This window comes from Rhinolophus sinicus, chromosome 5, assembly GCF_057876585.1.
Source record: "Rhinolophus sinicus isolate RSI-liver-muscle chromosome 5, RSI-T2T, whole genome shotgun sequence".
Lineage (NCBI taxonomy): Eukaryota > Metazoa > Chordata > Mammalia > Chiroptera > Rhinolophidae > Rhinolophus > Rhinolophus sinicus.
This window is the reverse complement of record NC_142505.1, coordinates 4,496,590-4,516,974: the sequence shown is the minus strand read 5'-3', so window position 1 is coordinate 4,516,974 and position 20,385 is coordinate 4,496,590. Positions and strand designations below refer to the sequence as shown.

The following is a 20,385-nucleotide window of genomic DNA, read 5'->3' as shown; positions in this document are numbered from 1 at the left end:
CAGTTGAGATTCTAGACAGTGAGTGAGTGACATCATATCTGTTTAGAAAATCTTTATCTAGACTCAGATGGGATCTCCAAGGACAAATGGCAAACAAAGTCATGGGAACAGCTAAGAGCAGACACGGAGAATGCACATTCCCAGAAGGCATAGCACACAGGTACGAGACACTGCAGAGACCAGGGGACACAGCACAATGGGCACTGAAAAGTGTCACGGAAACATCACCACGGGACATTTAAAAAAGAAGAAACTTAGGACCTCAGCATTATCCAATTCATCAATGGCAATTTGCTGGAAAAGAAAAAAGAGGAGAGAGAAAAAGAAGGAAACGTTAGGAAAGGAAACACAACTGAGCATCAGATCGCTGTCTGTGTGTCACCACGGACCCGGCCAGGCAGAAGCTTGGTAGGCGGTGACCGTCCTATGACGTGTGGGCGTTTCGGATGCCACCGCACCTCAGTGACGCCCGCTCTGAAACGTGCTGCTCGGGAACCCACGGCAGGAGGCTGCCACACTGCTCCCACGGCAGGCATCCGCCTCGCAGGTCACTTGACCAAGAGCCCCGACCACTGAACACAGCCGGGAGCCAGGCACACTCCCCAGGGGAGAACCGTGATCCCTCGGCAGAGGACGGGAAGGGGCAGAGGAAAGGCCAGCACCGGATCAGCTCAGCGCAGGACACCGTTCTCTGTTTAGACTCATGTCACCATTCAGTGGGGCCGGGGGTCTAGACTGCAGTTGGGCCCAAGTATTGTAGAATCACCTGCAACTTGAGCGAGTCGCTAGACGAGTATGTCCTGAGTTCAAAAGCTTCAAGCCCTGCTACTGTTGATGATTAAAACAAAATTCTTCCCGAAGACGATCAGTGCCAACTTGAATGATATTAGTAACAAGTAAACCATTTATTTGCATCGAGTTCAACAAAAAGGACAAGTAAGACCATTAATCACAACGATGCGCGTTTAAGGATAGATGGCTGGTCGTCTGCTGACTTTTACTGCGCTTCATTAATATTTAGTCCATTCTGCAAATTTAAGTTGCTATTAGAAACCCTGGTACCTGGAAATGCTAACACGTACTTTATTCACAGAGAGAAAACAAGCATCGGTGATTAACAGGGGACTGGAGATTCGAAATGGAAAGCCTGACGTTACTTGAGGTCAAAAACTCACTAGCAGCAAAATAGCTACCACTGTGCAGAGGGGAACGTGGATTTTAAATAAATTCTGAGATATCCTCTTACATTAATTCCTGGCCTCTGAGTTTCTTTCCAAAACTCTCTGACTAATAACTGAAGTCAACAGCAGCTTAATATTAATAAAAACCCACAGCAGGCTACAGAGTAGCCAATACACAAAATAACTATGTTCCCTTCCAGCAGAGTCCAGGGACTTGAAGATTTTCTATGAGTTACAGAGAAATTCAGATTCCGTTTGAGATGGTTAGCTGTGGAAGTTTTTTGTTTTTTTTTGTTTTAAAAACATGGACATGGTTTAATCTGATTAAAAGCAGAGTTTAGTAGGCATTACACACACAAAGTGGTTGTAAAGTCTTGATAAAATTGTAAAGTTTACTAATGTTGAATTCAGAAGAAAGATGCTGTAAGTACCCTACAAAAATGTATTTCATTGTTATTTGGGGGATCATTTTTAATATTTCCTTATTTTATATGGACCACTCTCTGAGAAGAACATGCATTGCCGGTCCTCTGCATTGTAGAGACCTGAGAGCTAAAGAAGAGTCTGTTAATCCCAAGTGATCATGGTTCAGTGCTTGTGACAATCTTTTCCGCCAGCCCCTACCTTGCCCTCATAGGCGACGGTTCCAGGACAAGTACTTCTCAGGGCAGTGGCCCAAGACAAGTGGACTGACCACTGACTACTCACTCATCTGACCCTTTCTTACTGGTCCTGACCCAAAACACAGGTTTTGGGGGGCCCTGGGACAACCACAATCTGTAAAGCCACCTGGCCTCAACTGGAGACTGTTTTCAATTGGGAGAGAAATCAGAACTATGCCCAAGACCAGATGTTTAAGTTCTGCTACACTCACTGCTCTCAGGGCCACTGTCCCCTGTCATTTACATAATCATGTGACATAATCGCAACTTAAATGTTAAATTTGTGGGTGGACCTGAAAACATTCAAATGGTGTCCATCTATTCACTGGTGAGGCAGAGGGGAACAGCTCGGATCTGGAATCAAACTGTCTCTCTGGGTTGGAATTCCTGGCTTATTATTAGCTGTGTGACCCCAGGCAAGTTTCTGAACCTCTCTGAGCCTGTGTCTGCCCCAACCCCACACTTATGTAAAATAGTAACTAGTGATATCTGTCTCTAAGGCTGACCTGATGTGCTTGGTATAGTGGCTGGCATATAACGAGAGGTCAATAAATGTTATCATTGTTATTTAAGGTATACTGAGGACACTGGTGGGCATCTATGGCATTTAAAAAGTGTAAGCCAGTCTTACAGTGATTCTATTGTGCTTTAGTCTGTTTGGTAATATGTACGGCTGGTAGTTCTCACTGGCCCCCACCCCCCACTTTTTTTTTTTTCCCAAACAAGCAGACCCATACAAGCACACCAACGTTTTTGAACAGGGATAATAAAGAGTGACTTCAACTGTCTTTTTCATCTATGACCTTGACTAAATCCTAAATGTTGAATGAAAAAGTAGGGATGAGTAAAGGGACCTAAATCTCATCATTTTTAAGGATCAAAGCTCAGAAAAAAGTGACAAGGCTACACGGCCCCCAGCTGTGGTGGGCACCACCGGGGAAGGCTGGCAAGGACCCCGCACTGGGCACGGGAACCTCGGGTGGCAGCCTCGATCCTGCCACACACTTTGCACGTGACCTTGCGAAGTCACTTCAGCTCTCAGCCACGGCCTCCTGGTGTGCAGAGGGAGGGCTGGCAAGGCACTGCCAGAGCCCAGCAGACCGGATTCTGTGACCACAAACAAGACTCAGGAGGCGGCGAGGGAGCTCCGGGCACCCCAGGAAGGTGTTAGTCATGGCACAAGTTCCACCTAAGAAGCAACTAATAGGAAAACCGGGCCAATAAGGTGGAAACAGCTTCAACACTCGCCCCTGTGTCCTCAGCATCCAGTGCAAAGACCTCATTTATTCTATCGACTTCAGCCTGAGCGAGGGCAGCTCTGTGGCCCTGGGTCCTGCCCGCCCTGGAAAGCGACGGCCTGCTCTGAATGTCATGTTTCTTTAGTCAAACAGGGGTAGCCAGGAAACTGTCAAAGGCATTTTCAAAAAGCCTAGTGAAACAAGCCAAAGTTAATGCCCACTACCAGAGCGGGAGAAACAAAGGGTTTAGGGCTCCCCCCATGACCCTCTTTTAAAGTTCAGTGAATGTGAAGGGAAGTGGCATTTTGCAGCAGTCACACAGAGCACAGGGCCACAGGTACGTGCTGTTAGCCCCGGAGCGGCACGGGCTTCTAGAATGTCTTTGGAGGCATGGCAGTTCCCGTACGTGACTGTAGTATATTCTCTTTCCCGAAGGGGATGACAGCCCCAACCAGACTGGAAAGAAACGTCACCTTGCCTCCCAGCCCCTCTCTACTGCGGGTGTGACTAATTTCTCTGCCAGCTGAAGAGGGATGGAAGCCACAGCCTACGGACCTCTTCTCAGTTCTGATCACTCTTTCACAGCGATCTCCAGCTAACCTCCCTCTTAGAGCCTTGTGCTCTGTCATCCTCCACGAGCTTTGTAACAGGCAGTGTCACAGCAACTCAGGTCCGGTACATCCGGGGTCCCTGACGATGCTGCCCAGTTGGCACTAACGGGCAAGAAAGGCAACGAAGAGGCACCCCTTTCATGGGGCCCCGAGACCCTGACCTACTCATCCGCCAGGCAACAGGTTCGCCCGGCTCCTCACGCCCCTACCTGCCCTGGGAGAAAAAGAAAATGTGAGGGAGATGAAAGTGTAGACTCTAGTACTCACTGGAGCAGAGACACCAGTTCACATTAAGTAGCTCAGCGATACAAAGGGACAGGTGGGCTAAAGAAGAGAGAGTTGTGGTCTCCACATGGTAAAATCAAGTTTTATGCCCCCGAGGTGCAAATATTTTCATAGCTCGTTAAGGTCTCTTTAGTGGATCCTACCTTATTACAGAGAGTGAATTTCTATATCTAGAATCCTATGTTTAAGACATTTCTTAAAGCTCACTTTAAGGAAAACAGAGACCTTGTGGAATAAATGGTTATAGTTTATTCGTCTGGTAGGTGTTCTCTCCATTAGCCTGTCCTTTATTCAGGTGTTTGTAGGAACACGTCACCTCATCATCATTTCTCACTTGTACCAGGGTTCTTTGCTTTCGTTATTTGTATTTATTCACACTTTTCTGGCAGCCTTCTCCACAAAATTTCTACTGAGTTACCTTCTATACTTATTTTCTAATTAGTCAACATTTATTCATCTTTTAATTTATACACTTTAAAAGTTTAGAGTGACACTTAAAAGCCTTGTGGTTTGGGGACAGTTGAGGAATGTAGCTGCAAAAAGGAGTGTGTTCTTTTCTGTTTTGCTTTTTCTTATTCAAAGACTCGCACACGTGAAATTCCACGAATATTAAGGCAGATACTGCTTGGGTTAGAAAGCAAGATTCCTGCAGACTTGTGTACTTGCAATACCCTGGTTGTCACCATCATTTTGACAAGGAAGGCCAATGCTTTTTCACAGTTAGATACATGAGTTAGTGGGTACTTTGATAAGTCATGATGTCAGTGTATTTACCTGCTCAGAAATGCTGCTGGAAGCGGCTAGGAGACAATTAGTGAACATTATCACCTTCAAATGAAAACTAGTGTGATTTCAACTCAGGCCCAGGCTTTCTGGGGGAACAGAAAGGCGGGGCGATGGGACTGTTTTTATCCCACCTGGACCAAAACCGAAAGTCTGAGTCATGTTCTCTGCACACCCTTGCTCACTGCGCATGCTAAGAAGTGTCACATCCCAGGGACTGTCCAGGTCACAGTCTCAAGTCAAAACAGTGACACGTTTGCCTGCCTTAATTCCAGTTAGAACTAGAGGGAGTTTCTAGACACACTGGAAGGATTGTGCAACAGCTTACCAGAAAGAAGCAAGTAAGGCCACAGGTATGCTTAACCGGAACCCCACGTGCAGAACCTCACCTCTTGATACGCAAGAGACATTTGCATTCTCATTGGGAATTTAAAGAGATGGAAAATCTTGTCATTACTTTTTTCCTGACAATAGATTATGTGGCAAGCAGTCTGTAAGAGACAACCAAATGCAATTGACTTTTAAAGAAGAGGGTCATATGCTTTAGCTACCTTGAGGGGCAGGACAAACAGCTGAAAAACAGGCTGCTAACCGTCCGTCAGTATGGCTGAACTCAGGTGCATTTCTAACCGGCCCTCCACCTCGGTGGAACAGCAGCGCCTGCTGTTAACACGAACATAAGACGCGTACCTTTTCTCCGTAGCCCCTGTCTTTGGTCATCATTTCTCTGAGCGTCTGTAGGACCTTAATGCAGAGTTTCTCCTCGTTCTCCTCTAGCAGCTGTTTAGTGTGCTTGATTAACCTGAACGGGAGAGGGGGCACCTGTTACATCCCTGAAACGATCTTCAAGGAAAAAAAAAAAAAAAAATCGAAAAAACAAAAAAACACTTCACCAGCAACTTACAGTAGCTGGTCAGTTGAGGAACAAATATATTTATCAAGGACTCCCAGGTTAACCATGCCTGGGCGTTCAGAGCACTGAGGTAATGACGGTGTCTCAATAGTGACACCTGCTGGTCAGTCCAGCAAACACGCCCGCTGCGCAGGCGGTGGCCCCACCCGGTGGAGAAGACGGAGACAGTGCTGCACTCAGACCTGCCCTTCAGGAAGGGCAGCTGTTTATCCACTGAGGGTTGGCCAGAACGTGGCTAAAATGTGCCAGCAGTGCAGAAAAGCCTCATGACGACAACAGTAGGGACAAATAGACACTGCTCCCTGGTCCACAGGACCGTCCTTCGAGAGGCCCACAAAAGTAAACTGAAGAAGGGCAGAGCCCACCCTCCAGTTCAGCAAACCACCAGCCTTAGGGTAAAAATCAAGTGGAAGTTTCTGGGAACAGAGCCAGCTGTTTCTCTTAGATCACGCCCCGAGGCATAAATGCGCAAACTACAAAGTTCTTGGGAAAAGGTGGGGAGGCCCTGGTAGGTCCTAGACTTTGGAGGGCAGAGGGTCGTGACTTTTGGGGGTTCTGTGTCTCAGCGCCTGGTGGACGATCTGTCAGTGCTTGTTAAGTGGAGGATGGATGGATGGGCCGTCAGAAGGAGACATTCTCACCAGAACCACAGTGAACCTACACATTCCCTTTGGGAAGGTCTGAACAGGACTCAAAGTCGACAACCAGGCCAGCGTCCCCTTCTTCCGGAACAAATGCTTTGTCTGGCCCCCGGAGCTCTGCGACTGACCACCCCAGAGAGTGAGGCCACTTACTTGCAAATAAAGCCACCGCTTTCACACTTGCGTCTGGCGTCTGTGTTCTCCGGGAAGAGCAGCTCGGGTCTGTGCAGGACGTCTACCAGCACGGACAACTCGGCCTGGACCAGGGGCCTCAGACGGTCCTCCAGCGCCGACACGATGTCCTGGAAGGAAGCAGAGGCTGGGTGAGCCGCGCAGGCCACACTGACTACAGTGCGGTGAGAACATTCATGTCTGACCGGAAACACAGCCACACACTAGTCTGGCTTAGAGAAACTTTAGGACCGTCTGGCATTCATCTCAAATTAGTAGACGTTGCCCAGTGGTTGGTTACCTGAAGCATTAGCCCCGAGGCAGCAAACAAAGCAGAAACAGGTCAACATTCCCACCAGCCCCTCCTGCCACATGGTCGTTATGCGACTCAAGGGATCATTCCATATATTTAAAAATATGATGCAAGAGATACATTCGACCACATGGAAAAATGTCTACGATATGAGTACAAAAGATGGCAAACAATAGCATGGACGGTATAATCTGATTTTATAAACCACATCAGTATGGAGAGGATAGCCACCAATTATTATTAAGACACCCCTAGTGGTTTTCTCTGGGAGGTGGGATCACAGGCGATTCTAATTTTCTGCTACATATTGGTACTTGTGAGTGCTGTCAAGTTACTTTCAACAAGCATGAATTATTCACATAATAAAAAAGTCATAAAAATGAGAACACAAACGAATGAACATGCTGTATCAACATGCTTAATACATGTACCCCAATAGCATGATGGTCTCCAAATGCAAAACACACAGCTGTAGGAAAGGAAAACAGAGAGAAGTTGAAAGAGCAGCAAAACCAACACAACAAACACCGTATAAAAGGCAAATGGCAGAAAACAGATGAGAAACTATCTCCAAAAGATGCTGCCGTTGGCTGTAGGGCTCGGTACCCGGAAACCTAACTTGGGGGCCATCCTGGCTCAGACAGAGGTAACACAGCACCTTGGGTAATGTAGGAAGACCCGGTAAATGAAGGCGATTTGCATGGAAAAAGCCACTTTAGTTGCATTCACCCCAACTAGGGACCCAAATTTCCTAAGTAATGGTCAGTGAAGAACCAATTGATCTTTTGTCAAAACAAAAACCAAGAAACCCGTGGATATTTTATCTTATATATTATCAAATTTATAATCACTAGATAATATTTGGATGAAGAATGCATGAATGACTCAAACTATTTCTTGGGGGGGGGGGGAAATTTCCCCTGAGGTACTAAGAGTACACTGCAGCATTCCTTAATTCATATTGACTTTCACAATACAAAGAAGGGTCACTTTTGCAAAATTCTCTTGAGGGTTTCATCAGTTTTCCCCAACAGTTTCCTCTTTGAAAGCAACCAATTTTCTCCTCTTCAATAGTGACTGGTCCCAACTTGCAAATCTTTATTAGTTTACGGCATTTGGTAGGATTGTAGTTCTTCAGCATCGTGTTCAGGGAATCCTGCATCTTTTGCACGGTTTGAACTTTACATTGCAATCGATTTGCAGTGTATCGTCCAATGTGTAACATTCGGCAATCCGAGTGACCGACAGACAAAGATGGCGAAGCGATGGGCAGGGAAGGATGCTAGTTAAGTGAGGGGGTGTCTGACTGGGGACTAATCACATAAGCGGTCTATCTGCACGTGAAGGTTCTTACATTATGACAACTGTTACTGTCCTGGGAATCTCACAACTCCAGGGACTCAGGCAATAACTCATTGCATAATGAGTTATTGGCCAACTCTTTACAACAAGCAATATTATACTTCTGTATTTTATTTCACTCTTCAAGAATGTGCAAAATAAATGCAAGAAGAGTGCAAGAAACTGGTGTGTCTGGCTGCAGGTAATTTATTTAGTTGGAGCAGGCAAGAAAGTACTGGGTGTTCCCAGTTATGTGTCTACCGTGTCCCTCCTCTTTTGAAAAGCACAGTGAGGCCAAGAAGCCCTCATTAGGAGCCACGTCACCTCTAAGGCCCAGGATTGTCTCAGCAGGGCTGACAGTCCTTCCTGGACCCGCGAAGCCGTGCCGCCTCCCCAGGTCTGTGGGCAACGGTCACACTAACCTTCCTTTCGTCTCTGCGCCATATTCTCTCTTGTACCATGGTCTTTACATGTCTGTTTTCCTTCAATTTTTCTTCTTTAAATACCGTATTTTGCCATGTATAATGCGCACTTTTTTGGCCCAAATTTGTGAGGGAAAAATAAGGATGTGCATTATACATGGGATAGTACTAATTCTGTATCTATGTAAATGTTAATTTTTATTTATGCTTGTGAGTTAAAAGTGTAACTCTAGAAATCAGTAATGATATCCGTATGCAAAATAATACCTTGGAATAGGATCATCGGTTTTATTGAACTTACGACAAACTTGCAACAAGGAAGAGTTCTTGACCTTCTATGATGTATAAATATTGTACATTTGTTGCCAGTACATAAAATTTCTTGTACCTTGTATCTGTTCTTGTGTATTGCAATTATTTGTTACATAAAATTTCTTGTACCATAAGTTAAAAAATAAACGCTAAAATTCCTTTATAATACAAAAAACAAGTCCCTAAATGTAAACAAATAAAAATTTGAATTAAAAGATTAAAACGAAAGATTTCTTTCTCCGCAAGTTAGGTCCAAAAACCTGGGTGCACATTATACACGGGAGTGCATTATACACGGCAAAATATGGTGAGTCCTCCATTTCCCTGATCTTGGCTCCAATGTAACTTGCTCAGCAAAGCCTTCCTGATCACCACCCCTGTCCCAGGCACGACGAGCTACCTCACCAGTGTCGCGTGGCACCACTCACTCGTCTGTAGCAGTCGTGCCTCTTGTCATTTGACCTTCGTCTGTGTGATTAGCTGACTAACGTCTGTCTCCTTCCAACACCGGAGACCTCGCACGTTCTTCTAATGTGTCACTGACATCCATGCTATTCAGTGGAGGTCTACGTCCCTGCTCCTGGAAGCTGAGTGGACCTCTGTGACTGCCTCGACAGACCAGGTATGACAGAAGTGGCTTCTGAAGCTAGGTCACAGAGGCAACAGCTTTCACTTGTCTGGAGACCCTCCTTTTGGAAGCTGCCATGTTGTGAGGAAGGCCGGAGCAGATGGTGAGGCCACATGGAGATGGTTCCCTCAGCTACTCCAGCTGAGGCCCCAGCTGACAGTCAGCACCTACCGCCCAACATGTGACTGAGCAAGGTTTCCCGATGAGTCCCAGCACAGCCACCACCTGACTGCAGACACACAAGAGCCGAGCCGGAGACGGCTGGGAGCCCAGTCAGCCTCTGGGACAGTGAAAGAGTCAGGTCGCTGCTATCGTGACTTGTTGTGCAGGCACAGACAACCGGAACTTGTTCTCAACTCTCCTGAACCCTCACGTCGACCCCACGAGGTATGTGTCACTACGCTGTTGCCCTGAAAATAAGACCTAGCCGGACAATCAGCTCTACTGTGTGTTTTGGAGCAAAAATTTATATAAGACCTGGTCTTATTTTACTATAATATTTTACTATAAGACCGGACCTTATATTAATTTTTGCTCCAAAAGATGCATCACAGCTGACTGTCCGGCTAGGTCTTATTTTCTGGGAAGCAAGGTATTATCCTGTTGTATAAATTAGGACACCGGAGCATGGAGAAGTGCAGTGACTTTCCCAACGTTACACCATCTCTAAGCAGTGGAGACACCATCTGAACATGGCCCGACATCCCGCTCTTAACCACGGCACCAAGATCATTTGAAGGGCCTGTGATTCTGTGAGTCACTTGCGGTGCTTGTTAAAACGATGCTAAGACGGGTGTTTAAGTGTTTAACATCTATCTAATACTTGCTACTGTCCCCGTTAACAAAGGGAGAGCAGCTCTCCTTGTAGGTGCCGAGAACCAAGAGTGTAATTTAGCTGGAATTTAACACCACTTGTATTTTCATTCGGCTCACTCTGACATAAAACTCTTCTCTCGGGATTATCACACCTGTTTCCCTGCGGATTGAAGAGGCTGACTGTCCCAGGGTGATGGGCGAATGGAAGGCTTATGCCCTTATTCTCAGCTCTCCTGTAACTCCCGAGTCTGCCGTCCTAGTAAGAGCAGAACAGGTTCTTCACAGAGCAACCTGTGAATCTATGAGGAACCTGGGGAGACGATCACTTTGTCAGGGTTTTGGCTCTGCCTAAGCGGCTCTGCCCCCTGGTCCTACACACATGCTTGCGTTTGACTATGAGCTCACCACACCGGCTTCTCCCCCCAGGGCCACCTTTGGCTTTTCTCTGCTATGACAGGGCAGCGCCTCAGGCCAGGTAGCAGAAGGTCACTTCTCTCAGCACCAAGCATTACCTGTAATCTCTCAATGATGTTCCGGTAGTCTCTGGAAGCTGCCAGAACAGAGTCTCTGCGCGCCGCGTTGCGGGCAGACAGCCGCCAGTTCATGGCCGTTTTCTGCACGATGTTGTGGGACTTGAGGAAGAGGTTGTTGACCTGGCTGTCCAGGTCCACGGGGATGGCGATGGCCCGGCTCTTGGCTGCACAGGAGAAGAAGACACGTGAGCCTCTGCTGTCACAGCAGGTGCCTGGAGACACACTAGTCCCCTTACCCCCACCAGGCAGCTTTGCCACGTGTCTCAGGTCAGCCTGCGTGATACTGAGTGTGGGTATTGACGAGCTCAACTCCACTTTGTCACCCGTTAGGTTCAGGTTTTCCCACGTGAGTTCTGGGGGGTAACAGCTCTGAGGGATTTTAAAACGCTCTAAGGTTACACGGGTTAGGCAAGTTCCAGTTCAATGGGTTTTTCAATGAATGGCTTCTTAAGGTCTCCATGGTTTTCATGTAGTTTAAGAATTCTCAACACAGGGCACTCATTTGGCTAATGAAGTATTTCTCCAAAAATTCTCTCAAGTTGGTGTTCTGTATAGCAATCTGCAAAATGCCAACGTAAGCCAAGCATGACGCATAAGAACGTTTACAAGGTGTAAGCCAGTCTTTCCAGGGAGACGCTTTTTTCCCCCCTCTAAAAACAGGGGAAAGAACGCTAATCATGAGAAAAACAGCAAATCCTCAGTGGGGGATATTCTATAGGACATGTCAAGTCCTCAAGGCTGTCAAGGTCAGAAACAAGGAGAGTCTGAGCAATTGTCAGACCAGAGGAGACCAGGGAGGCAGACGACTAAATGTAACGGGGTCGCCTGGATTGAATTCTGGAACAGAAAAAGGACATCAGTGGAAAAGTGGTGAAGACCAAATCAAGTGTAGTTAACAGCAATGGGCCAATGTCAGTTTCTTAGTTCTGACCGTTGTTATCTGGTCATGTACGTAAGACACTGACAGTGGGGGAATGGGGTGAGGGTATACGGGAACTCTGCTATCTCAGTAAGTTTCCTATAAATCTAAAATGATTCCAAAGTAAAAAGTTCATTTAAAAAGGAAAGATGACTGAGACTAACAATCCTTTTTTCCATATGGGAAATCTACCAGCCTCCAAAAAGCCAGACTACTTCCTGCCTTCAATGCTTCACAACACTAGAAGCAGATCTAATTGTGGATCTAATTGTGAAAACAGCTCCAGCACCCTGGGAGAGGAATCTGCGAAGCAACTATTTCAATCCCAATAAAATCACAATTTAGGGAAAGGAACCATCAGCCAGCCAACAAATTTCTAATAGTTTAATATAGAAAGTGGGAAATTTGTAAAAAACAAAACAAAACAAAAAAACCACAAAAAAACCAATAACATGAAAATATAAAGCAGGATGCACAGGATACTCTCATCTCAAGAAACCATGGGCCTGGGATACCCTTTTCAAACTAAACAATGAAAACAGTGGCCTTTGGGTGTCATTGTATCAGGAGGAGGTATTCCCCCAGGGCGCAGGCTGAATTCCGGAGTTAATGGCTGTGTTTTCAAGCCCTTTCATGCTCCTTGTCTTTTTCTGACCACTCCTGAGAAGGCTAAAACATTGCGTCTCCCTAGCAAGCATTGAGCTGTCCAACGCGGGGACGTGCCCAAATTTTAACCAACTTCGTGATGCGTGATCACATAAGGACAGACGCCGCCCCAGAGCCCCATTCCTGAGGCAGCACATCATGAACCTGTAACGTACACGCTTCCAAAAGCCCACTGTCTTCTTGTAAAACAGTGCCACATCAATAATAAAAAGACACCGACACCTCACACATGACAGCAAAGGAAATCAGGCAACGAGCCCTAACAGACACCATCCCAACTGGCTGGACGGCTACTAAAGTGTTGAGGACCCCACCTGTCTGTATGGTGATTTCTGCAGGGATCTGAAGAGCTACTGTAGGCAGGTGAGGCCTCAGATTTAGGCCAGACGACCATCCTTTGAATAACATTTACAGGGCAAAGTAACGGAGTCTGAGAGTCAGGTGATAGCAGCATTTTCCTGACCCCCTTACGAAGCTGCCTATGAAGGTGCCACGTGACGGGAGAGGCGCTGGAATGGAGACCCACTTGTCACTGCGGCACCGTTTCTGAGAAAGGGCGTTGTTCCTCGGGACTAGACGTATGCTTTGCCAGAAATCAAGTTTCCATGGGGTCAAATACATTTACCGGATTACACAAATGAGTTTCCTGAATGAGGGACTTCCCAGGGACTTGAATAAGCACTGGGACTTGCCAAGAGTTGCCTCATATGTAGCCGTGGAATCTTGTTTCTCAGAGCCTGTCTTTCTTTGGGACTGACTGGCTCTTCCCTTTGGGAGAGGCTGGCTTGGTAGATGAAAGCGAGGGTTAGGAATCGAGCCGACCTCAGTGCTGGGTCTGGCTCTGCAAAGTGCCGTGTGCGCGAAGCCTCAGAAGAGCCACACCAGGTGCTCACTAACCGGCGGCCTTTAGAACTGGTGGGCCATTCTCTTCATCACACTCAATCCAAACTGAACCGATCGCTTACCTACATCGGAGAGCACCCGAATACAGCTTTCCACCGAGGCTTTCTGGCTCGGCGCCAGCCAGTTGCAGTGGTAAACCCGGAACACACCTTGTAGCAGCTGCACGAAGACAGGCTGGCGAGTCTGAAAAGAGAGAGGCCGAGGGAGATGTATGTGTGGATCCCCGATGCACCATTGGAAACAGACACTGCCCCGAACCAGGAGATAATGGGCCCGCCCGCGACGGTGGGAAGGGGCTGCAGTGTTGAGCTGGATTCTAGACATTGCCCGGCCAAGGGCGAAAATATCAGCAGCATTTTAAGGCAATGCACAAACTTGATGCTAGCTCAGTAAGTCTGACCATGAGAAGGGGCAGTGGAAGCAAAGCCTGAAAACTGGTATTCTTGCCCAGTTACTAACTGGATGCAGGACCTGAAGCAAATCCCTTCACCTCTCTTGAGCCTTAGCTTTGTTCAATATATAAGGAAACTGAGGCAGATTAACCTCAAAGTTCTTTCCAGTCTATCCTATGTGTGGAACCGAGATTTTTAATCAGCAAAAACAAACTGATAAGTGGATCTCACCGAGAATGCTCCTTACTTCTTTATTTCTGGCAGTACCTTCAATGATATAAAGAGGAAATTCTAATGATTGCTCTTTGTATGCATTAATTTACTATAGATGAATACTTAACTGTTAACACATGGCAGGCTTTATTCCTCTCTAAGACGGTACAAATTTGTACACATTTTAAAATGAGAACTCAAACATCTACCTCATGAACTTGACAGTGCCTTTGTGAATACATTTAAAAGTTGTAATTCTTGTCTCCATCGAAAGCTCCCTGCATTAGGGTAGCATTGGACCTACAAGGAAAGATCACTGTGGATGGTGAGCGACTCCACTGGTCTTTAGTTCTGGGGAAGAGGACTCACATAGCCCCTCCAAAAAAATAAACCAAAAAAAAGCAAATAGCAGGAGTTCATACAGAAAAAAAAAAAAGTATTGAAAAACTCGAGAGAGGATTCCAAGATGAACAAAAAACAATTCAAAGTGAAGTCTATGACAAGAAAGAAAAAAACCACACCCAAAAACAGGCTAATAAAAATTCAGAACCTCCTCCATAAACACTTTAGATAACGTCCATTTGTTAAATGCAATACACTTCACGTGGGCCTAGATGACAATCCTATGACGTGGCGATTACCCTGGTAATAAAGGTCCTAGGAATCCATAAGGCTCCCCCTTAAAAAACAAAGCAAACTGTAACCCCAACTGGGACTTCATATTCTACATATGTGTAGACAACCTTGCTAGGGACTTAGAACACTTACACTGAAGATTGCATCTCTGACAATTCCTGCTTACTAGTTGGGCCAAAAACTGGTTGCAGAGCCAAGCAGGGCAATGAGAGAGGAGTGACCAACACGAAAACCCAAAACCCTAGCTCCTGTTTGACAACTTTCCAATGAAGTTGATGGATGTGACATTTTGGTTTTGCAATGCCATTTCAGTCTTACAGGAGATTTGGGCAGTTGCCATGGCATAGTCACTTGGAATTGCGAGAGAGGCATGTCCAACCTTATTCACCAAAGCAGCTTCAGTGGCTGGCTCTCGGTACAGGAATACTTGGTAAGGAGTACGTTCCTGGTAAGGAGTAATTTACATGCTTGGGATCTGACAAGTTCCCGTCCCCCAATTACTCTAAGTGTGTACATACATTCTAAAGGCAGCATTCTCCCTGTACGATACTTTAGCCAAACTGCTAGCTTTTATCATTATGTTTAAACAAAATGGGTTACCCTAGTCCCTAGGAAAGCGTATCTCACTAAGAATTTCATAATTCAAGTCTTAGAGTCACACAGAATTGGCTTGAAGTCATAGTTAAACCACTTAATAGTTGTGCCCATGGCCGAGCATGGTAATTAAACCCTCTGTGCCTCAGTTTACTCAGCTGCAAAATGGGGTAACACTGCCTACCTCATAGGCTGTACTAAGCTTATACGAATTCCCTTGCATAATGGACTAAAGCAGTATCTAATTAATATACCATTGATTATAGTGGTCATGAACCATCAGCCCCAGGACAGCCTCCATCTCTGTCCATGACAAGGACAGTTAATATCCCTTTTCCAGCTGCTGGAGAGCGACTCCATGTGGATGGCGCCTGTGGAGCCACGCAGTGGAGCCATTGTTTTCACTCTGAAGTGACTTCTCACTCCGGCTGGGAGCTGCTTTCAATGAGCTTGAGGCTCATGTCGGAGTTAAATCAGATTTTCAGGCGTTTTTTTTTTTTAAAAAGTGTCAATAACATGTTAGCAGCTGAGAGCTGCTTCTCTAAGACTGGAGGGGAAGGATGGACAGGACTCAGGGTTGGGGGGGAAGGAGGCATCTTCAGGAGAAAATCAACCACCAATGAAAGCAGCTGGTACTCCATGCCGTGGGACTCCGCTACCCTCGAGAGAGCAGCGGCCGCACGCGTTCCCGCCGTGCAGAGCAGCTCAGAGCTCAGGCGGCTCTGCCCATCCCACACCTGCGTTCTCACCTGCAAAGTCGTACTCTGGTCTGAGAAGGGGGAGCTGAAGAACGTGGTCACGATACTCATGACAATCTCGATCACGTACTTCTCCAAAATCGAGTCTGCGTGTTTCCGGTCACTCGTATTATTACAGGCCTGCAGGACAATCGGCAATTTTAGACATGACCCCAAAGCCTGCACGTCAGCTGTGAAGTGAAGCAGTCTGTGAGCATGTCTGCCGCTCACCCTTAGCCACGGGGAGGGAAAAGCCTGCAAGGTCATTACTTCTCCTCTGAAGAGACAGCAATAATCACCAAACAGATCATGGAGAGAGAAGCAGGTCAGCTCACATGTCCCGGAGAGAACGTGAAAACTCACGTGGGACTTACACGGCCACGGCTTCCCAAGTCCTTCCCACGTGTGGCACATCTGAACCCCCAAAAGGCGGGAGGAGGCATAGCCACTACAGTTGCCTGAATGTTCCCCACAGTAAACTGTCCTCCTGTGTCAGCCAGTCATCTGGTGTAGGGCGTGCGTCCCTAACCCACGTCCTCCAGAGAATCAAGTGTCAGCGAACCCACTGTGCAGGATTTCTGCAAACCCACTGCACTCTTCCACCACTAACACCTTTCCTGACAAGCAGTGCTGCTGGCAGGAGGGCCGTGGGTCAGAATGGCTGACTGCACAGGTCTGGGGTGAGGACACGCTTTAGATTTCACTGGGACCCAACTGAATTTTGCTGCTTAGAATAAGATGAGACATTTAGAAGAACAGGTTTAGAAATACATTTTGAAAAATAGAATTGTACTACCAAATTCATTAGTCCTATAATTTCATATACAGTGGTACCTCGGTTTTTGAACATAATCCGTTCCGGAAGACCGTTCGAGTTCTGAAACATTAGAAAACAGCCGACAGGTAGGCCTCAGGATCTTGCACTCAGTGGAAGCCATGTGACATGTTTGACTTTCCCCAGGCATATTCGAAAACCGGAGCATTTACTTTCCAGTTTACGGTGTTTGTAAACCGAAATGTTTGTCAACGGAGACGTTCGAAAACTGAGGTACTGCTGCATAAGTTTTTGCTTACAATAAAGATATTATGAAGCAAAGGGAAAAAATAAATAAATAAAGTTTTATTCACTGACTACCACGATCTGAGCTCAATGCTGAGTAGCTGGTGGACACGTTCAGAGAATGACATTAGTAACTGACTTTACAGCAGTTCTGAACGATTTAATGCAGAGCTCAGCCAAGTTAAGGGCTGGTGGTTTGCTTACACACTGTCATGGCTGCTTTCATGCTTCCAGGGCAGAGTTGAGCAGCTGTGACAGAGACCAGATGGCCCACTAGGCCAAACATATTTACTATCTGGCCTTTTAAGAAAAACTTTTCCTAATGCTGATTTAAAGAAACAAATCAAGCCTTCCATTCCAATCTAAAACCCCAGAATTATGTGATTAAAGGATGAGAAGGAATTTGAAATTTAAAAAATATACCGTGGTGCCAAAAGAATGTACACACTTTTTGAAGGTGAACTGAATTACGTAGCAATGTGTAGTACGATGTTTGCTCAAAAGATGGAGTTAGTTAAATAAATGAATGTTAGCGTCATTCATTGTATTGCATTTTTAATAGTTTTTTCCTTTCTTAGAATGTGTATACCTTTTTTTTTTTTTTTGGCGTCCTCTCTATATATGTGTGTGTGACACCAACACCTGAATATTATTAAATACAGTTCTTGGCTAGAAGGAAAATCCATTCTTGCAGGCCCCTTGCCTCACACTGGTTCACTGTACATACAATCAGGCAGAAAACACCACGTTCTAGGATTCTACAATGCCTCTTTTTTCTTTTTAATATCACAACATTTCTCAAACTGGGATTCATCTCACAATTACTCTCTGAAGAACCTTGTTACTTCCCCCCGCCCCCAACTCCATATTAAATGCATAGAGTACAGCAGTCTTGTGGCCTCAGGAGGATTGATAAGCCCAGTGCAAAACCAAACTGAGGGCACGTGACACCCACCCCACCTGCGGGTCAGGAGAACAACAGACGGAAAGTGAAGGCTTTGCAGGGTCCTCGACACCAGACTGGAGGAGATAAATGCTCTCCTTTGAGGAGACGTATTGTCAAGGAAAAGAAACCTTTATTAATTCGATTTGAGTACGTCCCACGTGATCATTCACAAACCAACGCATAAAGGATGAAATGAAAACCAGAAACATCCTGTCCTTCCAAAGCTTGACGAATAAACTCTATTCTCAGCTAAGAGTCGAGGGCAGGAAGAAATGAGACGTGTGAAAGGGTAAGAGCCACGTGTGCCTCGTTGGGCCATGCGTGAGTGGGCTGTAAACAGGAGACTGTTTTCCTTACGTCTAAACAGGGACACCGGACACCCACACACTGAATTCTGCCTCCTTACCCTGCAAATGTCCACGAGGAAATTCTCAAACAGTTTCCACATGTGATTGCTGGTGTAAATCTCCTTCATTTCCACCTCTGTATCCACGTAGCAGTGATTGAGGAAATTAATGTATGCGATTTTCACCTGGAAGACAGGAGCAGGCTTCTGTGAACCACCCACGGGCTATACATGCACCTGGTCAGCTGCCTCGTCTCAGCAATGAGCTGTGCGCACAAAGTGGTCATTCCATTTCCCCTGCCAACTCTCATTTACGTGATCGTCTGATGTTGAAAATTCACATTTGTAAAATTCAAAAACATAAAGCTTTTGGAAGAGGACAATTTCATGACCTCAAGGCAAAGAACAGCATGACAAACTCGGACCATAGAAGAGACGACGGGCAAATGTGACTACATTAAAACGAAGGATTTCTGTTCAGGAAACAGGACCAGAGAGTCCAATGGCATGAGTTGGGAGGAGCTGTTTGCAATGCATACCCCGGCGAAGAATCCCTTCAGACGTGCGTATGTAAGATGGACACTCCAAGAGAAAAATTAGAGGCAAAAAGTTTGATCCGATAGTTTCTGAAAGGAATATCAAATGACAAAAAAAAAAAAAAAAAAAAAACAAACTTCACATGGAAACGGGTTCAACCTCATTTAGTAATTGAAGATGTAGAAATTAAAACCCCTGTGCGATATCACTCCCACCAGACTAAAAAACAAAACAAAGGGCCTGACAATACTAAGAGTTGGCAGCGCTGTGGAGCAGAGAGAGCCCTGAGGAAGAGAGATGGCAGCTGGAGCAACTTCTGGAAAGCCACTTGGCTTTATCAAGTCAAATGGAAGGAAAGCAGCCCTGTGAGCCAGCACTGCCACTCCTGAGTGTACACTGGAGAGGGGTACACGTGGCCAGGATGCATGCACTGTCCGTCAGAGCCAGCTTAGCATCAGTTACTGTGGTGCTAAGAGGCAAAAACTGGAAACAGCTGACGAGAGTGCCAACAGAGGAACGGAAACTCCTATCGTGGCACGAGGACACACAGGAACTCTCTGAAGCGGAGGAAATGAACACATCTCTATACGTCAGGGCAGAGGAAACTCAACAACACAAAGCTGCACTTTAAAAGGCACAAAATAACATGTAAGTTTGACAACTGGCAGAACTAACGTATATTGTTTGGGGAGATATAAAGAAAAGCATCTACAGGGTTACACAGACGTGGCTCCCAGCTCCCTTCAGGAGGGAGCCCGCTAGGGCAGGTTGGGGATGGGGAAAGGACACGGGGGGAGGTTTTGTCCTGTTACTTGACCTGCGTGGTGGGTACACAGCTGTTCTCTTCATAATTATTCTTACACTATACAATTGGGACTTATGGGCCTTCCTCTACTTACATTGTATTTTAAACAAAAATGAGTAAAAAAAAAAAGCTAATATTATACCTCCGTTATCTATAATAAGAGAAATGCAAATTAAAACTATGTTGAAATAGCATTTTCATCTATCAGGTACATGACGACAATTCAAGTTTGATAGCATACTGTGTGTACAAGGCTACGAGAAAAATACAATCTCATTACTTTCTTCTTCTTATCTCATTATATCATTATAAATTGGTTCCATGTTCATGGAAGGCAATAATAGTATAACCATAGATGGAATTTTATGTAACTATAAAAAAGAATGTGAATCTCTTTATGGACTGATACGAAAAGAATAGTATACCTAGAATATTGCCTTTTGTGTTAAAAAAACAGGGGTAGGGGAATAAAGTGTGTGTATGTTTATATTTGTTTATAAGCAAAACTCTGGAAGGATATACAAAAATGTAATGAATGATTGTGAGGTGAGGGGAATCGATTAGAAGATTTTTCATAGTTTAATCCTTTATAGTCTTTGCTATTTCAATTTTTCAAAGTATATTAACTTTACAAAAATTAATCTAAAAACAAATATATACTATATATGCTAGATATAAATGTGTATGTATTAAATTTAAAATGTAAATGAATAGTACATATTTTAAAGCACACAAGGATAAAATACATACTGCAGGACCCATTTCTTGTTGTTACTAGCCA

The 20,385-nt window shown here is 45.5% G+C and overlaps 1 protein-coding gene across 1 annotated transcript in view; it reads right to left on the bottom strand.

Moving 5' to 3' along the window:
* ITPR1 (inositol 1,4,5-trisphosphate receptor type 1) overlaps window positions 1-20,385 on the bottom strand; it is a 293,521-nt gene that overhangs the window by 112,886 nt on the left and 160,250 nt on the right. The window contains exons 34-40 of the mRNA XM_074312232.2: window positions 18,323-18,448; window positions 15,923-16,051; window positions 13,401-13,521; window positions 10,830-11,014; window positions 6,468-6,616; window positions 5,451-5,562; window positions 262-294 (exon numbers count right to left, since the gene is read on the bottom strand). Of these exons, the coding sequence (XP_074168333.2) occupies window positions 262-294; window positions 5,451-5,562; window positions 6,468-6,616; window positions 10,830-11,014; window positions 13,401-13,521; window positions 15,923-16,051; window positions 18,323-18,448 (855 nt within the window). The remainder of the gene's footprint in view (window positions 1-261; window positions 295-5,450; window positions 5,563-6,467; window positions 6,617-10,829; window positions 11,015-13,400; window positions 13,522-15,922; window positions 16,052-18,322; window positions 18,449-20,385) is intronic.